Genomic DNA, 15966 nt, shown 5'->3' with positions numbered 1-15966 from the left:
TGTTCAACATGGTAGAAGTAGAAAGTACAGGTATTTGAGTTCAACATGTAAGAAGTAGAGTACAGTATTTGAGTTCAACATGTAAGAGTAGAAAGTACAGGTATTTGAGTTCAACATGTAAGAAGTAGAAAGTACAGGTATTTGAGTCAACATGTGAAGTAGAAAGTACAGGTATTTGAGTTCAACATGTGAGAAGTAAAAGTACGGTATTTGAGTTCAACTGAGAGAAGTAGAAAGTACAGGTATTTGAGTTCACATGTAAGAAGTAGAAAGTACAGGTATTTGAGTTCAACATGTAAGAAGTAGAAAGTACAGGTATTTGTGTTCAACATGAGAAGTAGAAAGTACAGGTATTTGAGTTCAACATGTAAGAGTAGAAAGTCAGGTATGTGTTCAAATGAGAGAGTAGAAGTACAGGTATTTGGGTTCAACATGTGAGAAGTAGAAGTACAGGTATTTAGTTCAACATGTAAGAAGTAGAAAGTAACAGTATTTGAGTTCAACATGTAAGAAGTAGAAAGTACAGGTATTTGAGTTCAACATGTAAGAAGTGAAAGTACAGGTATTTGAGTTCAAACATGGTAAGAAGTAGAAAGTACAAGGTATTTAGTGTTCAACATGTGAGAGAGTAGGAAAGTACAGGTAAATTTGGAGTTCAACATGTAGAGAAGTTAGAAAGTACAGGTCATTTGATGTTCAACATGGAAGAAGTAGAAAGTACAGGTATTGCAGTGTCAACATGTAAGAAGTAGAAAGTACAGGGTATTTGTGTCAACATGAGAGAAGTAGAAAGTACAGGTATTTGAGGGGGTTCAACCATGTAGAGAAGTAAGAAAAGTACAGGTATTTGAGTTCAAACATGTAAGAAGTAGAAAGTACAGATTTGAGTCAACATGTATATTAGAAGAACATGATTCAACATGAGAGAAGTAGAAAGTACAGGGTATTTGAAGTTCAACATGTAGAGAAGTAGAAAGTACAGGTATTTGAGTTCAACATGTAGAGAAGTAGAAAGTACAGGTATTGGAGTTCAACATGTAGAGAAGTAGAAAGTACAGGTATTTGAGGTCAACATGTAAGAAGTAGAAAGTACAGGTATGTGAGTTCAACATGTAAGAAGTAGAAAGTACAGGTATTTGAGTTCAACATGTAGAGAAGTAGAAAGTACAGGTATTTGAGTTCAACATGTAAGAAGTAGAAAGTACACAGGATTTGAGTTCAACCTGTAAGAAGTAGAAAGTACAGGATTTGAGTTTCAACATGTAAGAAGTAGAAAGTACAGGTATTGTGTTCAACATGTAAGAAGTAGAAAGTACAGGTATTTGGGTTCAACATGTAGAGAGTAGAAAGTACAGGTATTTGAGTTCAACATGTAAGAAGTAGAAAGTACAGGTATTTGAGTTCAACATGTAAGAAGTAGAAAGTACAGGTATTTGAGTTCAACATGTAAGAAGTAGAAAGTACAGGTATTGTGTTCAACATGTGAGAAGTAGAAAGTACAGGTATTTGTGTTCAACATGTAAGAAGTAGAAAGTACAGGTGTTTGAGTTCAACATGTGAGAAGTAGAAAGTACAGGTATTTGGGTTCAACATGTAAGAAGTAGAAAGTACAGGTATTTGAGTTCAACATGTGAGAAGTAGAAAGTACAGGTATTTGAGTTCAACATGTAAGAAGAAGAAAGTACAGGTATTTGAGTTCAACATGTAAGAAGTAGAAAGTACAGGTATTTGTGTTCAAAATGTAAGAAGTAGAAAGTACAGGTATTTGGGTTCAACATGTAAGAAGTAGAAAGTACAGGTATTTGTGTTCAACATGTAAGAAGTAGAAAGTACAGGTATTTGAGTTCAACATGTAAGAAGTAGAAAGTACAGGTATTTGAGTTCAACATGTAAGAAGTAGAAAGTACAGGTATTTGAGTTCAACATGTAAGAAGTAGAAAGTACAGGTATTTGAGTTCAACATGTAAGAAGTAGAAAGTACAGGTATTTGTGTTCAACATGTAAGAAGTAGAAAGTACAGGTATTTGAGTTCAACATGTAAGAAGTAGAAAGTACAGGTATTTGAGTTCAACATGTAAGAAGTAGAAAGTACAGGTATTTGTGTTCAACATGTGAGAAGTAGAAAGTACAGGTATTTGAGTTCAACATGTGAGAAGTAGAAAGTACAGGTATTTGAGTTCAACATGTGAGAAGTAGAAAGTACAGGTATTTGTGTTCAACATGTAAGAAGTCAAAGTAAAAAGTTGTCAGAACAATAAGTACTGGTACCAGAAACATGTACTTAAAGGTAGGGTAGGTAAGAACGGAGAAACCAGCTTGAGTGCTCTAGAATTTGAAAGTACACAGCCGAAAAAAATCTGCCTCTTCCTTCAGACTTCCTTACAGAGCCCCTCCTCCAACACACACGAACGCGCACATGACCAATGAGGGCACGAGATGAGTTTGTGCACAGATGGAAGGCTGACAGGCAGGTAGGCCATCCAGTTACTTTAGCCGGCTCAGATGATTGGTCGTGCTTTTTACAGCGCCACGGCTTCCACAGATGAAATGTTTTTATGTATTTATTGTCAAAGCATTTAATGTATTCATTGCTGTCGGGATGTTAAGAGCATTCCATGGAATATAACAAAGTGTTTCTGAAGTGAATGACTAACCCACCTTTAAGTACGGTAACAAAGTATTTGTACTCCACTACTTCCCACCTCTGGTGATGCATTTATTCATTAGCACATCTTTCAGTAAGAAGGTTATTTTATCTCCATTATGTGGTTCAGTGTGTCCTCACCATCTTCAGCAGGTACTGCTCCAGAGACTCCACAGTAGCGAGCGGCTCCATCTTCAACATGCGACCCGTCCGGTCGATAAGAGCCGTCTCGCCGGGCGCTCGCTCCAGACGGAAACGCAACCTCCTCGTCAAGATCTGACAACACAAACACACTCTGTTAAAAATTGCCGTTAAGAAATCAAGATAAATAAAACAGAACTGGATCCAGATCACACTGCGACTCACCTGCAGGTTGTATGTGGATCCCGGAGTGTCGTACAGGTGCAGAGGTAGACGTTCTATTGACTCCAGAACAGCTATCAGTTTACGGATTAAGGCAACAGCTGGTCGGCTGCAAACACACACACACACACACACACACACGCTTTAATCCGACAGTTTGAGACAAGACAGCAGGTCGATCACATGGAGCGTCCTTCATCAAATCCCCTTCACATACACAGTCCACCCTGCTCTCACTTGTGTTGCCCGATTAGACTTCTTCCTGCAGTCTGATTGAGACTGGATTGATAGCTCTCTAATGACCTTGAGACACTGGAGGCATTTTATTTCTCCGTGCAAGTACTTTGCATGTTATTATAGTTTACAAAGTGCTGTTTTTGTCACAAATACCCCAAAACAGAATGTACATTTTGTGAAAAAGACAGATGTGTGCAGGTCCCACTGTTCCGATTGCATAACTAATTTAAATTGTGCTGTTTCCCTTCAGTCTAATTTGTTTTAAAATCTCAATATATCGCCTTGCAATAATCGTTATATGGAAATAATATTGAAAACTTGTAGAAAGGCTTGTGTTGCAATTGTTCGTATGCATGTAAGGTGGCACACAGTCATGTAAAGACTGATTAAGAGGTTAAGAGACCCTAGGTTATGTTTCCAGACTGTGATTGTCAGTTTAATTAGTCAGAGGTATTTAACTAAAGTGTGTGTGTGTGTGTGTGTGTGAGAGAGACAGACAGTGTGTGTGTGTGTGTGTGTGTGTGTGTGTGTGTGTGTGTGTGTGTGTGTGTGTGTGTGTGTGTGTGTGAGAGAGAGAGACAGACAGTGTGTGTGTGTGTGTGTGTGTGTGTGTGTGTGAGAGAGAGAGACAGAGAGAGACAGAGAGTGTGTGTGTGTGTGTGTGAGAGAGAGAGACAGAGAGAGACAGAGAGTGTGTGTGTGTGTGTGTGAGAGAGAGAGACAGAGAGTGTGTGTGTGTGTGTGTGTGTGTGTGTGTGTGTGTGTGTGTGTGTGTGTGTGTATGTGTGTGTGTGCAGCTCCTTTTAAGTCAGGATGTGAACATGTCAGCTAGTTAAGGTGCTCTTACCTTTCACCCTCTTCATTCTCGCTGAAAGCCGCCTTAAAGACATTGATCCTCTCCATTAAAGGCTTACAGTCATGTTTCAGTTCCAGGTCCACACTCTGCACACAAGACACAGAATAACTCACTTTACCTTACCTTTACCTTCTTTAACATACACACAGCCAGAAGGTAAAACACTTGATATAACTCAGGGTTGATTGTAAAGACCACTCACATTATTGAGGACAGTGAACAGAGCCTGGACCAGGCCACTGCTACACATCTCATACGGAGAAATCGTGTTTTCATCCTTCAAAACAACGATCAGGTTCTCCAGAGCTGTTTTCATCAGGTCCCTCCATGTGTTCTCTCCTTCAATGCACTGCTTCAAAACAAATCACACAGAAGCAGGTTTATTACCAGGTAGGTTTACTCGTACGAGGAATTTGACACGCTGATATTTCGCCATATCGGACGCAAATCTGGATCAGCTCCGTTGTAGCCCCGTTTTTAGAGATTTGGGTTACGGAGGAAAAGAGAGAGAGAGAGATAGAGATAGAGAGATAGAGAGACAGAGAGAGACAGGGAGAGACAGGGAGACAGACAGAGAGACAGACAGAGAGACAGACAGGGAGACAGACAGAGAGACAGGGAGAGACAGAGACAGACAGAAAGACAGAGAGACAGAGAGACAGGGAGAGAGACAGGGAGAGACAGAGACAGACAGACAGACAGACAGAAAGACAGAGAGACAGACAGACAGACAGACAGACAGACAGACAGACAGACAGAAAGACAGACAGACAGACAGACAGACACACAGACAGAGAGACAGAGAGACAGACAGACAGAGAGACAGACAGACAGACAGAGAGACAGACAGACAGAGAGACAGACAGACAGACACATCTCCTTCAATGCACTGCTTCAACACAAAACAAATAATACACGCTGTCAAGGCTCTTTGAGCACGATTTCTCTCAGTGATTGTGCTGTCGTGTTAAATGTTTGTTTTGCATGTATTGTGTCTTGATATCTGTCTATGTTGATGTTACACATGGAGCTGCCGTGATGCAACTCACATTTCAGACTTGATCTGACCATTAGAGTCGTATTGTATATTATCGTACCGTATACAGCACACCAAAATTAAAACCAACATAGGATCTGGGATACGTCATGTAGAAGTGTGTGTGTGTGTGTGTGTGTGTGTGTGTGTTTATGTACCTGTCGGTTGGAGTGCAGCTCCCAGGCGGACTCCAGCTGTGTGGAGATGTTCCTCAGGGTGACCACCACCCCTCTGGGCATGCTCTCCACGGCTTTGAAGTGGTCGTCGTACAGCTCCCTCGCCATGCTCTTCACCTTCTGCTTCGTCTTCTCCAGCTTCGACTTCAGCTTCCGGCCTCGCTTCCCCGTCCAGCCCGTCACGAACTCTGAGCCTGAACACACACACAATTCAGAAAACATTAACACATGTCTAGTCACCGCTATGGGTTTCACTTGATACCAGTTTTACTTTTGATACAGTTGGTCACTATAAATAGACTGCAGGAACACATTGAATCTGTCTTGAATTTGTTTCTCTGTATCAATACATCTCAAAAGTGCCTAACATGGCTTGTGAGGTTCCAGAAGGATGATGTGATGTTCTCCTTTTATGGTGGTTTTCTAGTTGCTTAAATCAATCCTTATTTGAACAGTAATTTGCGTGCAGCTGATCAATTAAATAGTTTTTGCCTTAAATCCCAAATTACACGTTTGTCTCAGGGGGTGGGGGTTTTACAGTGTGTACACATACAACACTGTCATAAGACCCTCGATGTACCAAAGACAAACTTCCAAAGAAACATTTGATAAACCTCAGGAGAGCAACATCCCCCCCCCTAAAGATGGACAGAGGGTCAATAGATGTTGTGTGAATAGATTAAAACAAGGTAGATGTAGGAAGAGAAACGCTGAGACTGACCCAGTGATGTCTCGGCGGTGAACGAGTGTTTGGTTCCTCTGTTGGACTCGAAGACGAAGCCCGGCAGGTCTTCCTTCAAGATGGTGGCCTGCTGTCCGTCTGAGTTGTGGATGGCGATCTCTCCTTCCTTCAGGCAGGTCAGGGACCAGTTCCCCACCGTCAGCTTCGTGGGACCCACTATGGAGAGGATGGGCTGACTGGGTGTCACTGGCTTCACCTGACTCCTCGCACGCTGCAGCTTCTCCAGGAACTCACTGCGAGACTCTGCAGGAGAGAGGGGGAGGAGATCGGTCAGAGACATGTTGGTTATGGTTACACTGAGATGATTTAGTGCTCAACTTTATTACATTTTTTATTTTAAATGGAGCCCTTGTGAGATTCCAGTGCGATAGTCCTGAACTGATGCAAAAGAACAATAACAAAGACAGAAAGTTATAGGAACTAAACATGAGGGCCACTAAAGTTACAGTTTACGGGTTCATTTAAAAGTGTATGTGCAGTGGAGGCAAGAGTTTATGAGCAAGGACAATGACGAGGACAAGAAAGCAACATTTATTTTAATTATGGCCATTTGTGGAGCAATGGAGGTATAGAGAGGCGAAGCCCCTCCCCTTCCGGGTTCCTCCATGGGACCTTATTTCAGAAAAACTATGTATTGAAGTCAATGGAGAGAGAAAGATTATCTTTCCATCCCGTTTGAATTGTGCCACGAATTACACATATGATGTTTGTCAATCTTAAAAAATAATTTCCGTGTCAAAAAAGTCTCAGTTTGTCGTAAAACTGTTGAAATATAAGACTATGAAAAATACGCGACTAGAAAGACTACAAATCCCAGAGTCCCGGTCCCGCATGCTGGCTCTCACGGAACCGACTAACTCCCCTTGTGTGTGTGCACAGCTCTCAACGCGCCCAGACTTGGAGTGATTTTCACCTCGTTTAATACTTTCCGCCTCGTTCTGAGAGAAAGAAAAGTCTTGGTGTGTGGAGCGAGACGGGAGATGTAGTTCACTGAGCGGTTTCACACACAAAAAGTGTTATTTCACAGTTTTACGACACATTTGTATTTAGTTTGACTTGCAAAATTATCTTTTAAATTGACAAACATCATATGTGTAATTCGTGGCACAATTCAAACGGGATCGAAAGATAACTTTTCTCTCGCCATTCACTTCAATACATACAGAGGAAAGGGAGGGACTTCGCCTCTCAATTGAAGAGTGGTAGGATTGTGATTTGATCAGTGTAGAATCAGAGTGACTTTGAATGACAGTTGAAATCCTATAGGACTGTTCAGACCGCACTTTAAAAAGATCAAACCTGTATCTGATTAAGTACCAGATATGAAAGTGTCCCAAACCAGAATGAAAAACAACCAATTTCATTTGAATGAGATGACGGCCCGTTTTGCCTCCGTCTGAATTCAGCCAGAGAAATCTAGTGATTAAAACATGTGATGTGATCGAGTCGTTCGTACCGGAGCTGTCGGAGCCGCCCTCTGGACTCCCGCTGGAGTACATGGTGGCGAGCTTGCCGTCCAGGATGAACCTGAACCAGCCGTTGGATCCGTTGGAGAGTTCGAGTGCGGCGGCGTCGGACCAGATGTAGAGACAGTCCCTCCCTCTGATGATGGACCAGTCCTTCCAGTGGTACGGCTTGCCCTGCTGGACCTCCCTCGCGTCCTCCTGCGCCTCATCCTCCTGCAAGAGGAGAAGATGTGAACACGTTGGAAAACAAGACCACTTTACTCGCACTTGGATTAGGACTATCGTTTGTGTTTTCTTTGTACTGTTTCTGATGTTATGTAAAGCTTCTTTGGGCACTAGGAAAAGCGCTATAAAAATTCCATGTATTATTATTATACAAATCCTGCTTTTATTCCTCTACTTGCAACAAATCTGCATGAACAGTTTTTTAAGAGGGTACATTTTGGTGCTAATGATTTAAAATAAATAAATCTTAATATATAAAATAAAAAAATCAATTAACAATATTCCTTTACAAGCACATCATTGACTAAGCATAGGTTTTAAGGATGAAGTGTAAAACGGAGGATTGTTTTTAGGATGTCCTAAGTATTAACATTCTGAGTACGTCATTATTACTGTTGGACTTGAGGGATAAAACAACTAATATAGACATTAGGGGTGTAACGGTATACGTAACCAAAATGTTCGGTATGGGCCCTTCGGTTCGGTACACGTGGGTTCAACGCGTCATAGAGCGACCAAGTCATTTAATTGGACGAGAGGCATGCTATGAGAGCTGGTCACAGGGATGCGTTCAAATGTAGTCAGTAATTTGAGGAACTGGCGAAATGGCGAACGCAGATAAAGTTGAGCTCGAAAATCCTCCAGCATTATCGCCCATCGAAGGGCGGTGGTGGCGAAGTCGATAGGGACTTGGCTTGGCAACTGGAAGGTCACCAGTTCAAGTCCCGGCAAGACCAAGTGCTACCGAGGTGTCCCTGAGCAAGGCACTGTTCCCCACACACACACGTTCAAAATGGCAGCACACTGCTCCTAACACTAGGATGGGTCAAATGCAGAGAAACAATTTCCCCACGAGGGATTAATAAAAGTCCATCTTAATCTCTCATTGAAGTCTCCGGTTTGGGAACATTTTGGTTTCGCAGTTACGAACAAGGATGACGGACAAAGACAGGTGGACCGAACCAAAGCTGTTTGTCGGCATTGTTCAACTAAAATTGGTTACGCGGCTGGCAATACATCAAACGCTAGCATGTAAGCCTCCACCACTCGCAACAAGTTCAGACCGAGCCAAAGCTATTACAAACGCCAAATATCCTTATGTTGCCATGGTAGCAAAGCGCTACCTGGCTGTATCTGCTACCTCTGTCCCTAGAGAGGGTGTTCTCCACAGCAGGAGACATTGTTAGTGCCAGCAGATCTGGCATCTTTCTTTAAACAACATGAAAATACAATGACAAGCAAGTCCTGATGTCAAACTGGCTGTGATCATTTTTTCTGTTTTACCGAAACCGTACCGAACCGTGACCTAAAAACTGAGGTATGTACCGAACCGAAATGTTTGTGAACCGTTACACCCCTATTAGACATATACAAGAAAAGGATACTGCTTTAAATCTGAAGCCTCTTGTTTGATTTATAATCTGATGCAGGAGAAAATATACACACACACACACACACACACACACACACACACACACACACACACACACACACACACACACACACACACACACACACACACACACACATCACACACACACACACACACCACACACACACACCACACACACACACACACACACACACACACACACACACACACCTTCTCAGGTTTGGTTTCGTCCTCGTTCTCGTCGTCGGACACCGGTCCGGCCAGAGTGGACACTTTGTTGATGACGCCCAGCCGAGCCAGCTGGTCGAGGAAGACGTCTCCACCTTTATCCACCAGATCTCTGATGATCTGCAGACTCAGGAGGTGACCGTCGTCATCGTCCTGAGGAACAGAGTCACGAAGAGAAATCATATCACTTTTGTACTCATGGGGAAAACTGTCAAACTGCTTAAATGCTAGATTAAGCGCCATCACATCAATCATTAGTCTTGACCTTTTTAAATGGGTTTGACGACTGAGTTATAGCATATCAAATGTTATTGAATGAGTTATCCCCTAATTGCTGAGGATTGTATTGGGCATGGGTTTAGTTCTTTGGTTGGACTACAAGACAGTTGATTGCTTTACTAAGGCACACAGAAAACAAAACGTATCCAACTCAAAGTATTGCAGGTAATTTTGTTGTGTGTGTGTGTGTGTGTGTGTGTGTGTGTGTGTGTGTGTGTGTGTGTGTGTGTGTGTGTGTGTGTGTGTGTACCTCCTGGTCGAGGACAGTAGCAGTGATCTCCACCAGCACAGTGGGGAGGTTGTGTCCCACCTCGCTGTGACACACTTCCTTCAGCAGGACGTCACTGCTGTAGTGAATCATCTTCCTAATCAGAGCCAGACTGGCTTTCCTAAAATGCACAACAACCAAGAAAACACACAGTAAATACACGGAGCTGTTTCATCAGCAGACTTCCAACACATTTAATTAGGAATATCAATTTGTTCTTAAATTTCATTGTTAACCATTTCCTCGTTATCTACATTTTGACAAAGAAAAATCATTGTTTTTACCGTCTTTTGACAATGAATAAGCCAATGACTGATAGCCTGGCTTAAAGTGCTCAAATGAAATGAAGATTAGAAGCCCAGTAACACATGTAGTGCTTCAGTTTGTGCTCCATCTGTCTTTTAAATAACTTGTAATTAAATCAATGAGCTTTGAGGATAGAGGTGAGCCCGCTGTGTATTCAATCCCAAGGGAAAAGGTGCAGTGGACAGATCTTCTGGTCAGGTTACCTAATAGAAGGCAGCATGGTTTGCTGAAAGGTTTGTGCAAAGACAGGCAGGAGTCTCCTCAGGTAGATGGGAGCCATTTCTGGGTCTCCTTTGGGCTCGCCGCCCTCCTCCTCCTCCTTGTTCACATCTTTCTTCTTCTTGTCGTCACCCTTATTCACCGGACACATCCAGTCTCCTGCAACACACACACACACACACACACACACACACACACAGAGAGAGAGAAAGAGACATGGAGAGAGAGAGAGAGACAGGGAGAGAGAGACAGGGAGAGAAAAAGAGAGACAGGGAGAGAGAGAGAGAGACAGACAGACAGGGAGACATGGAGAGAGAGAGAGAGAGAGAGAGAGAGACAGGGAGAGAGAGAGACAGGGAGAGAGAGAGAGAGAGACAGGGAGAGAGAGAGAGAGACAGGGAGAGAGAGGAGAGAGAGAGCAGGGAGAGAGAGAGAGAGAGAGACAGGGAGAGAGAGAGAGAGAGAGACAGGGAGAGAGAGACAGGAAAAGAGAGAGAGACAGAGAGAGAGAGACAGGGAGACAGAGAGAGACAGGGAGAGAGAGACAGGGAGATACAAAGAGAGACAGGGAGAGAGAGACAGGGAGACAGAGAGAGACAGGGAGAGAGAGAGACAGGGAGAGAAAAAGAGAGACAGGGAGAGAGAGAGAGAGAGACAGGGAGAGAAAAAGATAGACAGGGAGAGAGAGAGACAGGGAGAGAAAAAGAGAGACAGGGAGAGAGACAGAGAGACAGGGAGAGAGACAGAGAGACAGGGAGAGAGAGAGACAGGGAGAGAGAAAGACAGGGAGAGAGACAGAGAGACAGGGAGACAGAGAGACAGGGAGAGAGAGAGAGACAGGGAGAGAGACAGAGAGACAGGGAGAGAGAGAGACAGGGAGAGAGACAGAGAGACAGGGAGAGAGAGAGACAGGGAGAGAGAGAGACAGGGAGAGAGAGAGAGAGAGAGACAGGGAGAGAGACAGGGAGAGAGAGAGAGACAGGGAGAGAGACACACACACACACAAATACACACACACAGGTTAGAGTTACCTCACTGCTGCTGAGCGAGCAGGCTTACATGCTTTCCCTCACACAGCAGAATAGAGTCGACCCACAGACAGATTATATTTCAGCCGCTTAAAAATGTTGTGTCAGTCCAGAGTGATGAAGGGAAAATCATAAAAACGATGCAAGTCCAGAGCATTTCTTTGAGAATGATCGTTAAGCTGTCCATCTCAAAAAGGGAAATTAAGTGCTTGAAAGGCGTGTTAAATGTTGATGTCTCTTATCAAGAGCAAAGTGTTTTAAAACATACTGTTGGGGGTAATAGTAGTATTGATGAATTAACAGTAGTAATATGGTAGTATTTACCAGAGGTGAAAGGATCATTCCCCTAAGTAAAAGTGCTCTTACTTTACTGTTAAAGTACATATAAATTCTGCTTTCAAGTGTGACTTACGTAGTTAATTGAGTAGAAGTATAAAGTGGCATGAGAAGTAAATACCTCCTCATTGTACACAAGTACAGTACTTGAGTAAATGTACTTCGTAACTTCCTTTCTTTCTTCACACTCACCAGGGGACTGCAGTATGGCCACGACCTCGCTGTGTCCTCTCTCCCTGGCTTTGTCCAGAGGAGTTTTCCCGTCCTCGTCTCTTAGGTCAGGGTTCGCTCCGTGACGCAGGAGAGTCTAGACAAACACACATTTAGTGAGAGAGGAGAACTCACTGACTAAATCCATCAGAAAGACATTTCACACATTCTGCTTGGATCTGTGTCTCTGTGTGGGGCTTACCTTGGCTACTTGTGGGCGTCCGAAACAGGCAGCGTAGTGTAGTGAAGATGACCTCTGACCTCTGTTGACGTCCGCCCCCCTCTCACATAGAAACTCAACCTGAAGCAACAACAACAAACACATGGTCGGTCAAACATTTCCCTCCAAGTATCCAACCGAAATCCCCTTTGAACAGCCTTGACTTTATCACCTCCAATCCTGTTTTACTTTCATTTTTACTACTAAGATAAGATGGAACTTTATTTATCCCCTTCGGGAAATTCAGGCGTTTATAGTAGGGCTGCTCGATTATGGCAAAAAAGATAATCTCGATTATTTGGATCAATAATTTTAAATGCGATTATTCATTGACTTTGAAAACATCCATTTATTGGAGAAAAGAAAATTGTGAACAGTATGTTTTTAACAGTTGATTACCCTGACCTTTAAGTATAATTCAACTGACGAAACCGAAGAAAAACTAATTATTTAAATTATAATAATAATTGTTTTATTTCGATTACGTTGTTTTCGTAATCGTAATCGCGATTAAAATACGATTAATTGAGCAGCACTAGTTTATAGTACTCCATCCATCTTCTCCCGCTTATCCGTGGTCGGGTCTCGGAGGTAGCAGCTTCAGCAGAGAGCCCCAAACGTTCCTCTCCCCTCATCAACCAGCTCTGACTGGGGGATCCCAAGGCGCTCCCAGGCCAGAGAAGAGATATAATCCCTCCACCTGGTCCTAGGTCTACCCCTTGGTCTCTTCCCAGCTGGACGTGCCTGGAACACCTCCCTAGGGAGGCGCCCAGGTGGCATCCTAACTAGGTGCCCGAACCACCTCAACTGGCTCAACTCCGAGTCCCTCCCGGATGACTGAACTTCTCACCTTATCCCTAAGGGAGACGCCAGCCACCCTGCGGAGAAAACCCATCTCGGCCGCTTGTATCCGCAATCTCGTTCTTTCGGTCATGACCCATCCTTCATGACCGTAGGTGAGGGTAGGAACGAAAATGACCCGGTAGACAGAGAGCTTTGCCTTCTGGCTCAGCTCCCTTTTCGTCACAACGGTGCGGTAAAGCGACTGCAGTACCGCTCCCGCTGCTCCGATTCTCCGGCCCATCTCACGCTCCATTGTTCCCTCACTCGAGAACAAGACCCCGATATACTTGAACTCCTTCACTTGGGGTAAGGACTCATTCCCTACTTGGAGTGGACAGTCCATCGGCTTCCTGCTGCGTTTATAGTACTACTACTTTTAAATTGCACTTTGAACCAAGGTAATTGACAAAATGTGGATTTAAACAAAGAGTTTAGCGTCTGTGTTCATTCTTATTTTTACCATTTCCTGTGTTCCAAAAGCTGAAGCCCAGTTGAGGAGCGTCTGTCCAACATCGTCCATGAAGTTCACCTCAAAAGCTGAAATAGAAAAAAGCAGGGAGTCACTTTTTGTTGCTGAAACACAGCAACTGCAATTTCTAGCAGTTGTAATAGTCTGTACTATTATGACTGATACATCCAAAAGGAAGGTCAGTGTTTCTTGGTTTTGAAAAAGTGGGGATGAAGTATTAATTGGTACTATCTCATTTAAAGGTCCCATGTCATGCTTTTCCGGTTCTTACCCGTCCCCTTGTGTTATGATGGTTGTTCTGCATGTGAACGGTCTGCAGTCACAAACCCTCAAAGCACACCCTGTAGCGAGTAAAACTCTAACACAGAATGCCTCGTTGGAGATTCGTCACTGATACGTCATTGTCCAATGTTTCTTCCGGGTACGGCTTAACGTCATGCGGTACCCGGAACCAAATGGACCAATCCGTGCAGCCGTTACGTTAAGCCCCCGCTGATTGGTCCAAATTGACCAATCCACGGACTTCCTCACACACTCAGTGCAGGCAGCCCTGCTGATTTCTCCTCCCTGGCTGCAGGCTGATAACAGACAGTTGGGATCGCGGCGACATTCTCTCTGCAGACCCATTCTCTCTGCAGACCCGTTCTCTCTGCAGACCCGTTCTCTCTGCAGACCCGTTCTCTCTGCAGACCCGTTCTCTCTGCAGACCCATTCTCTCTGCAGACCCGTTCTCTCTGCAGACCCGTTCTCTCTGCAGACCCGTTCTCTCTGCAGACCCGTTCTCTCTGCAGACCCGTTCTCTCTGCAGACCCGTTCTCTCTGCAGACCCGTTCTCTCTGCAGACCCGTTCTCTCTGCAGACCCGTTCTCTCTGCAGACCCGTTCTCTCTGCAGACCCGTTCTCTCTGCAGACCCGTTCTCTCTACAGACCCGTTCTCTCTACAGACCCATTCTCTCTGCAGACCCATTCTCTCTGCAGACCCATTCTCTCTGCAGACCCATTCTCTCTGCAGACCCATTCTCTCTGCAGACCCGTTCTCTCCGCAGACCCGTTCTCTCCGCAGACCCGTTCTCTCCGCAGACCCGTTCTCTCCGCAGACCCGTTCTCTCCGCAGTCCCGTTCTCTCTGCAGACCCGTTCTCACCGCAGACCCGTTCTCTCCGCAGACCCATTCTCTCCGCAGATCCATTCTCTCTGCAGACCCGTTCTCTCTGCAGACCCGTTCTCTCTGCAGACCCATTCTCTCTGCAGACCCGTTCTCTCCGCAGACCCGTTCTCTCCGCAGACCCGTTCTCTCCGCAGACCCGTTCTCTCTGCAGTCCCGTTCTCTCTGCAGACCCGTTCTCACCGCAGACCCGTTCTCTCCGCAGACCCATTCTCTCCGCAGATCCATTCTCTCTGCTGACCCGTTCTCTCCGCAGACCCATGCTCTCTGCAGACCCATTCTCTCTGCAGACCCATTCTCTCTGCAGACCCGTTCTCACAGCGTTTATCAACCCTTTTCTTACTCAATATCAAGCCACACTTATTGTTTTTACTTCGGCTGTGACTTTGTGTGTGCTCAGGATGAGTTTGGCTGAGTATCGCTAAACAAGGAAACCACACCTCCACGGAGCTCAGCGCGATTCACAACGTCCCGACCAATCAGAGTGTGCTCACAGGGAGGGTGGGGGCTGGAGCTATTGGAGCTCCAACGAGCCGTTAAAGGCAGAGAGTGAAGTTCAGTGAATACACGTAGTTTACAGAGATGCTGTTTGAGAAACCAATGTGAGTTTGGAAAATTGCACAATATAAATCTATTCTAGTCGACCTCAACAATGGAGTTATGATCAGTGGAAATGGCCATGACATGGGACCTTTAAGGCACATTTTGTTTCCAATTAATTTCTTGGTGTCATGAAATGTTGAATGCAATGTCCTTTTACCCTCATTAACCTTAGCCGTATCCACTGTCAGTGCTCTTACCTCCGGTGTCGATAGCGTCGATCAGAGCGTCGGTGTCTTTGCTGCGGATACAGTCGATGAGCTGTCGGTGGGATCTCTCCCCTGAGCTGTCGAGGCGCCGCAGGCCGGGGATCCGACTCGTGGACCCGGCTGTGGATTTGGGAAGAGCCTTCCGTCCCTCGAACAGCAGAACCAGCAGGAGGTCCACCAGCCGCATGGTGTCCAGCACGCAGCGCTCGTCTCCTCCCAGAGCGGACTCCATCGAGTCGGGCAGCGCTGAACGCAACAGGTCCTGAAGACGGGAGGGAAGGGGAGCATTTCAGCTGTTCTGTCAAATCCAGGGTTTCTATCGCTTCTCTCTCAGCGACTAAACCAAATACATTACAGACTTTTTCATACCATCTGAATGGTTTCTATAAATGCAAGTGCAAAGAATGTAGTTAAAGACATTTCTTTATAACAACAGGATTCAATGTAAA

At 44.6% G+C, this 15966-nt stretch overlaps 1 protein-coding gene across 6 annotated transcripts in view; it reads right to left on the bottom strand.

The window, feature by feature from the left end:
• Positions 1–2785: 2785 nt before the first annotated feature.
• The window catches only part of LOC117556786 (E3 ubiquitin-protein ligase HECTD1-like), a gene marked incomplete at its 3' end in the record, with an annotated part of 28043 nt that continues 14862 nt past the window's right edge, over positions 2786–15966 (bottom strand). For 3 of the 6 annotated variants that reach the window (XM_034232300.1, XM_034232299.1, XM_034232301.1), the window contains 14 exon segments: positions 2786–2920; positions 3011–3116; positions 4092–4186; positions 4303–4452; positions 5295–5506; positions 6034–6297; positions 7511–7733; positions 9349–9519; positions 9896–10034; positions 10423–10597; positions 11995–12109; positions 12215–12313; positions 13536–13612; positions 15509–15779. In XM_034232300.1, coding sequence (XP_034088191.1) covers positions 2786–2920; positions 3011–3116; positions 4092–4186; positions 4303–4452; positions 5295–5506; positions 6034–6297; positions 7511–7733; positions 9349–9519; positions 9896–10034; positions 10423–10597; positions 11995–12109; positions 12215–12313; positions 13536–13612; positions 15509–15779 — 2232 coding nt within the window. 6 annotated transcript variants of the gene reach the window in all.

Source organism: Gymnodraco acuticeps, unplaced genomic scaffold (assembly GCF_902827175.1).
Source record: "Gymnodraco acuticeps unplaced genomic scaffold, fGymAcu1.1, whole genome shotgun sequence".
In the NCBI taxonomy this organism is placed as follows: domain Eukaryota; kingdom Metazoa; phylum Chordata; class Actinopteri; order Perciformes; family Bathydraconidae; genus Gymnodraco; species Gymnodraco acuticeps.
This window is presented reverse-complemented; position numbering and strand designations above follow the sequence as displayed.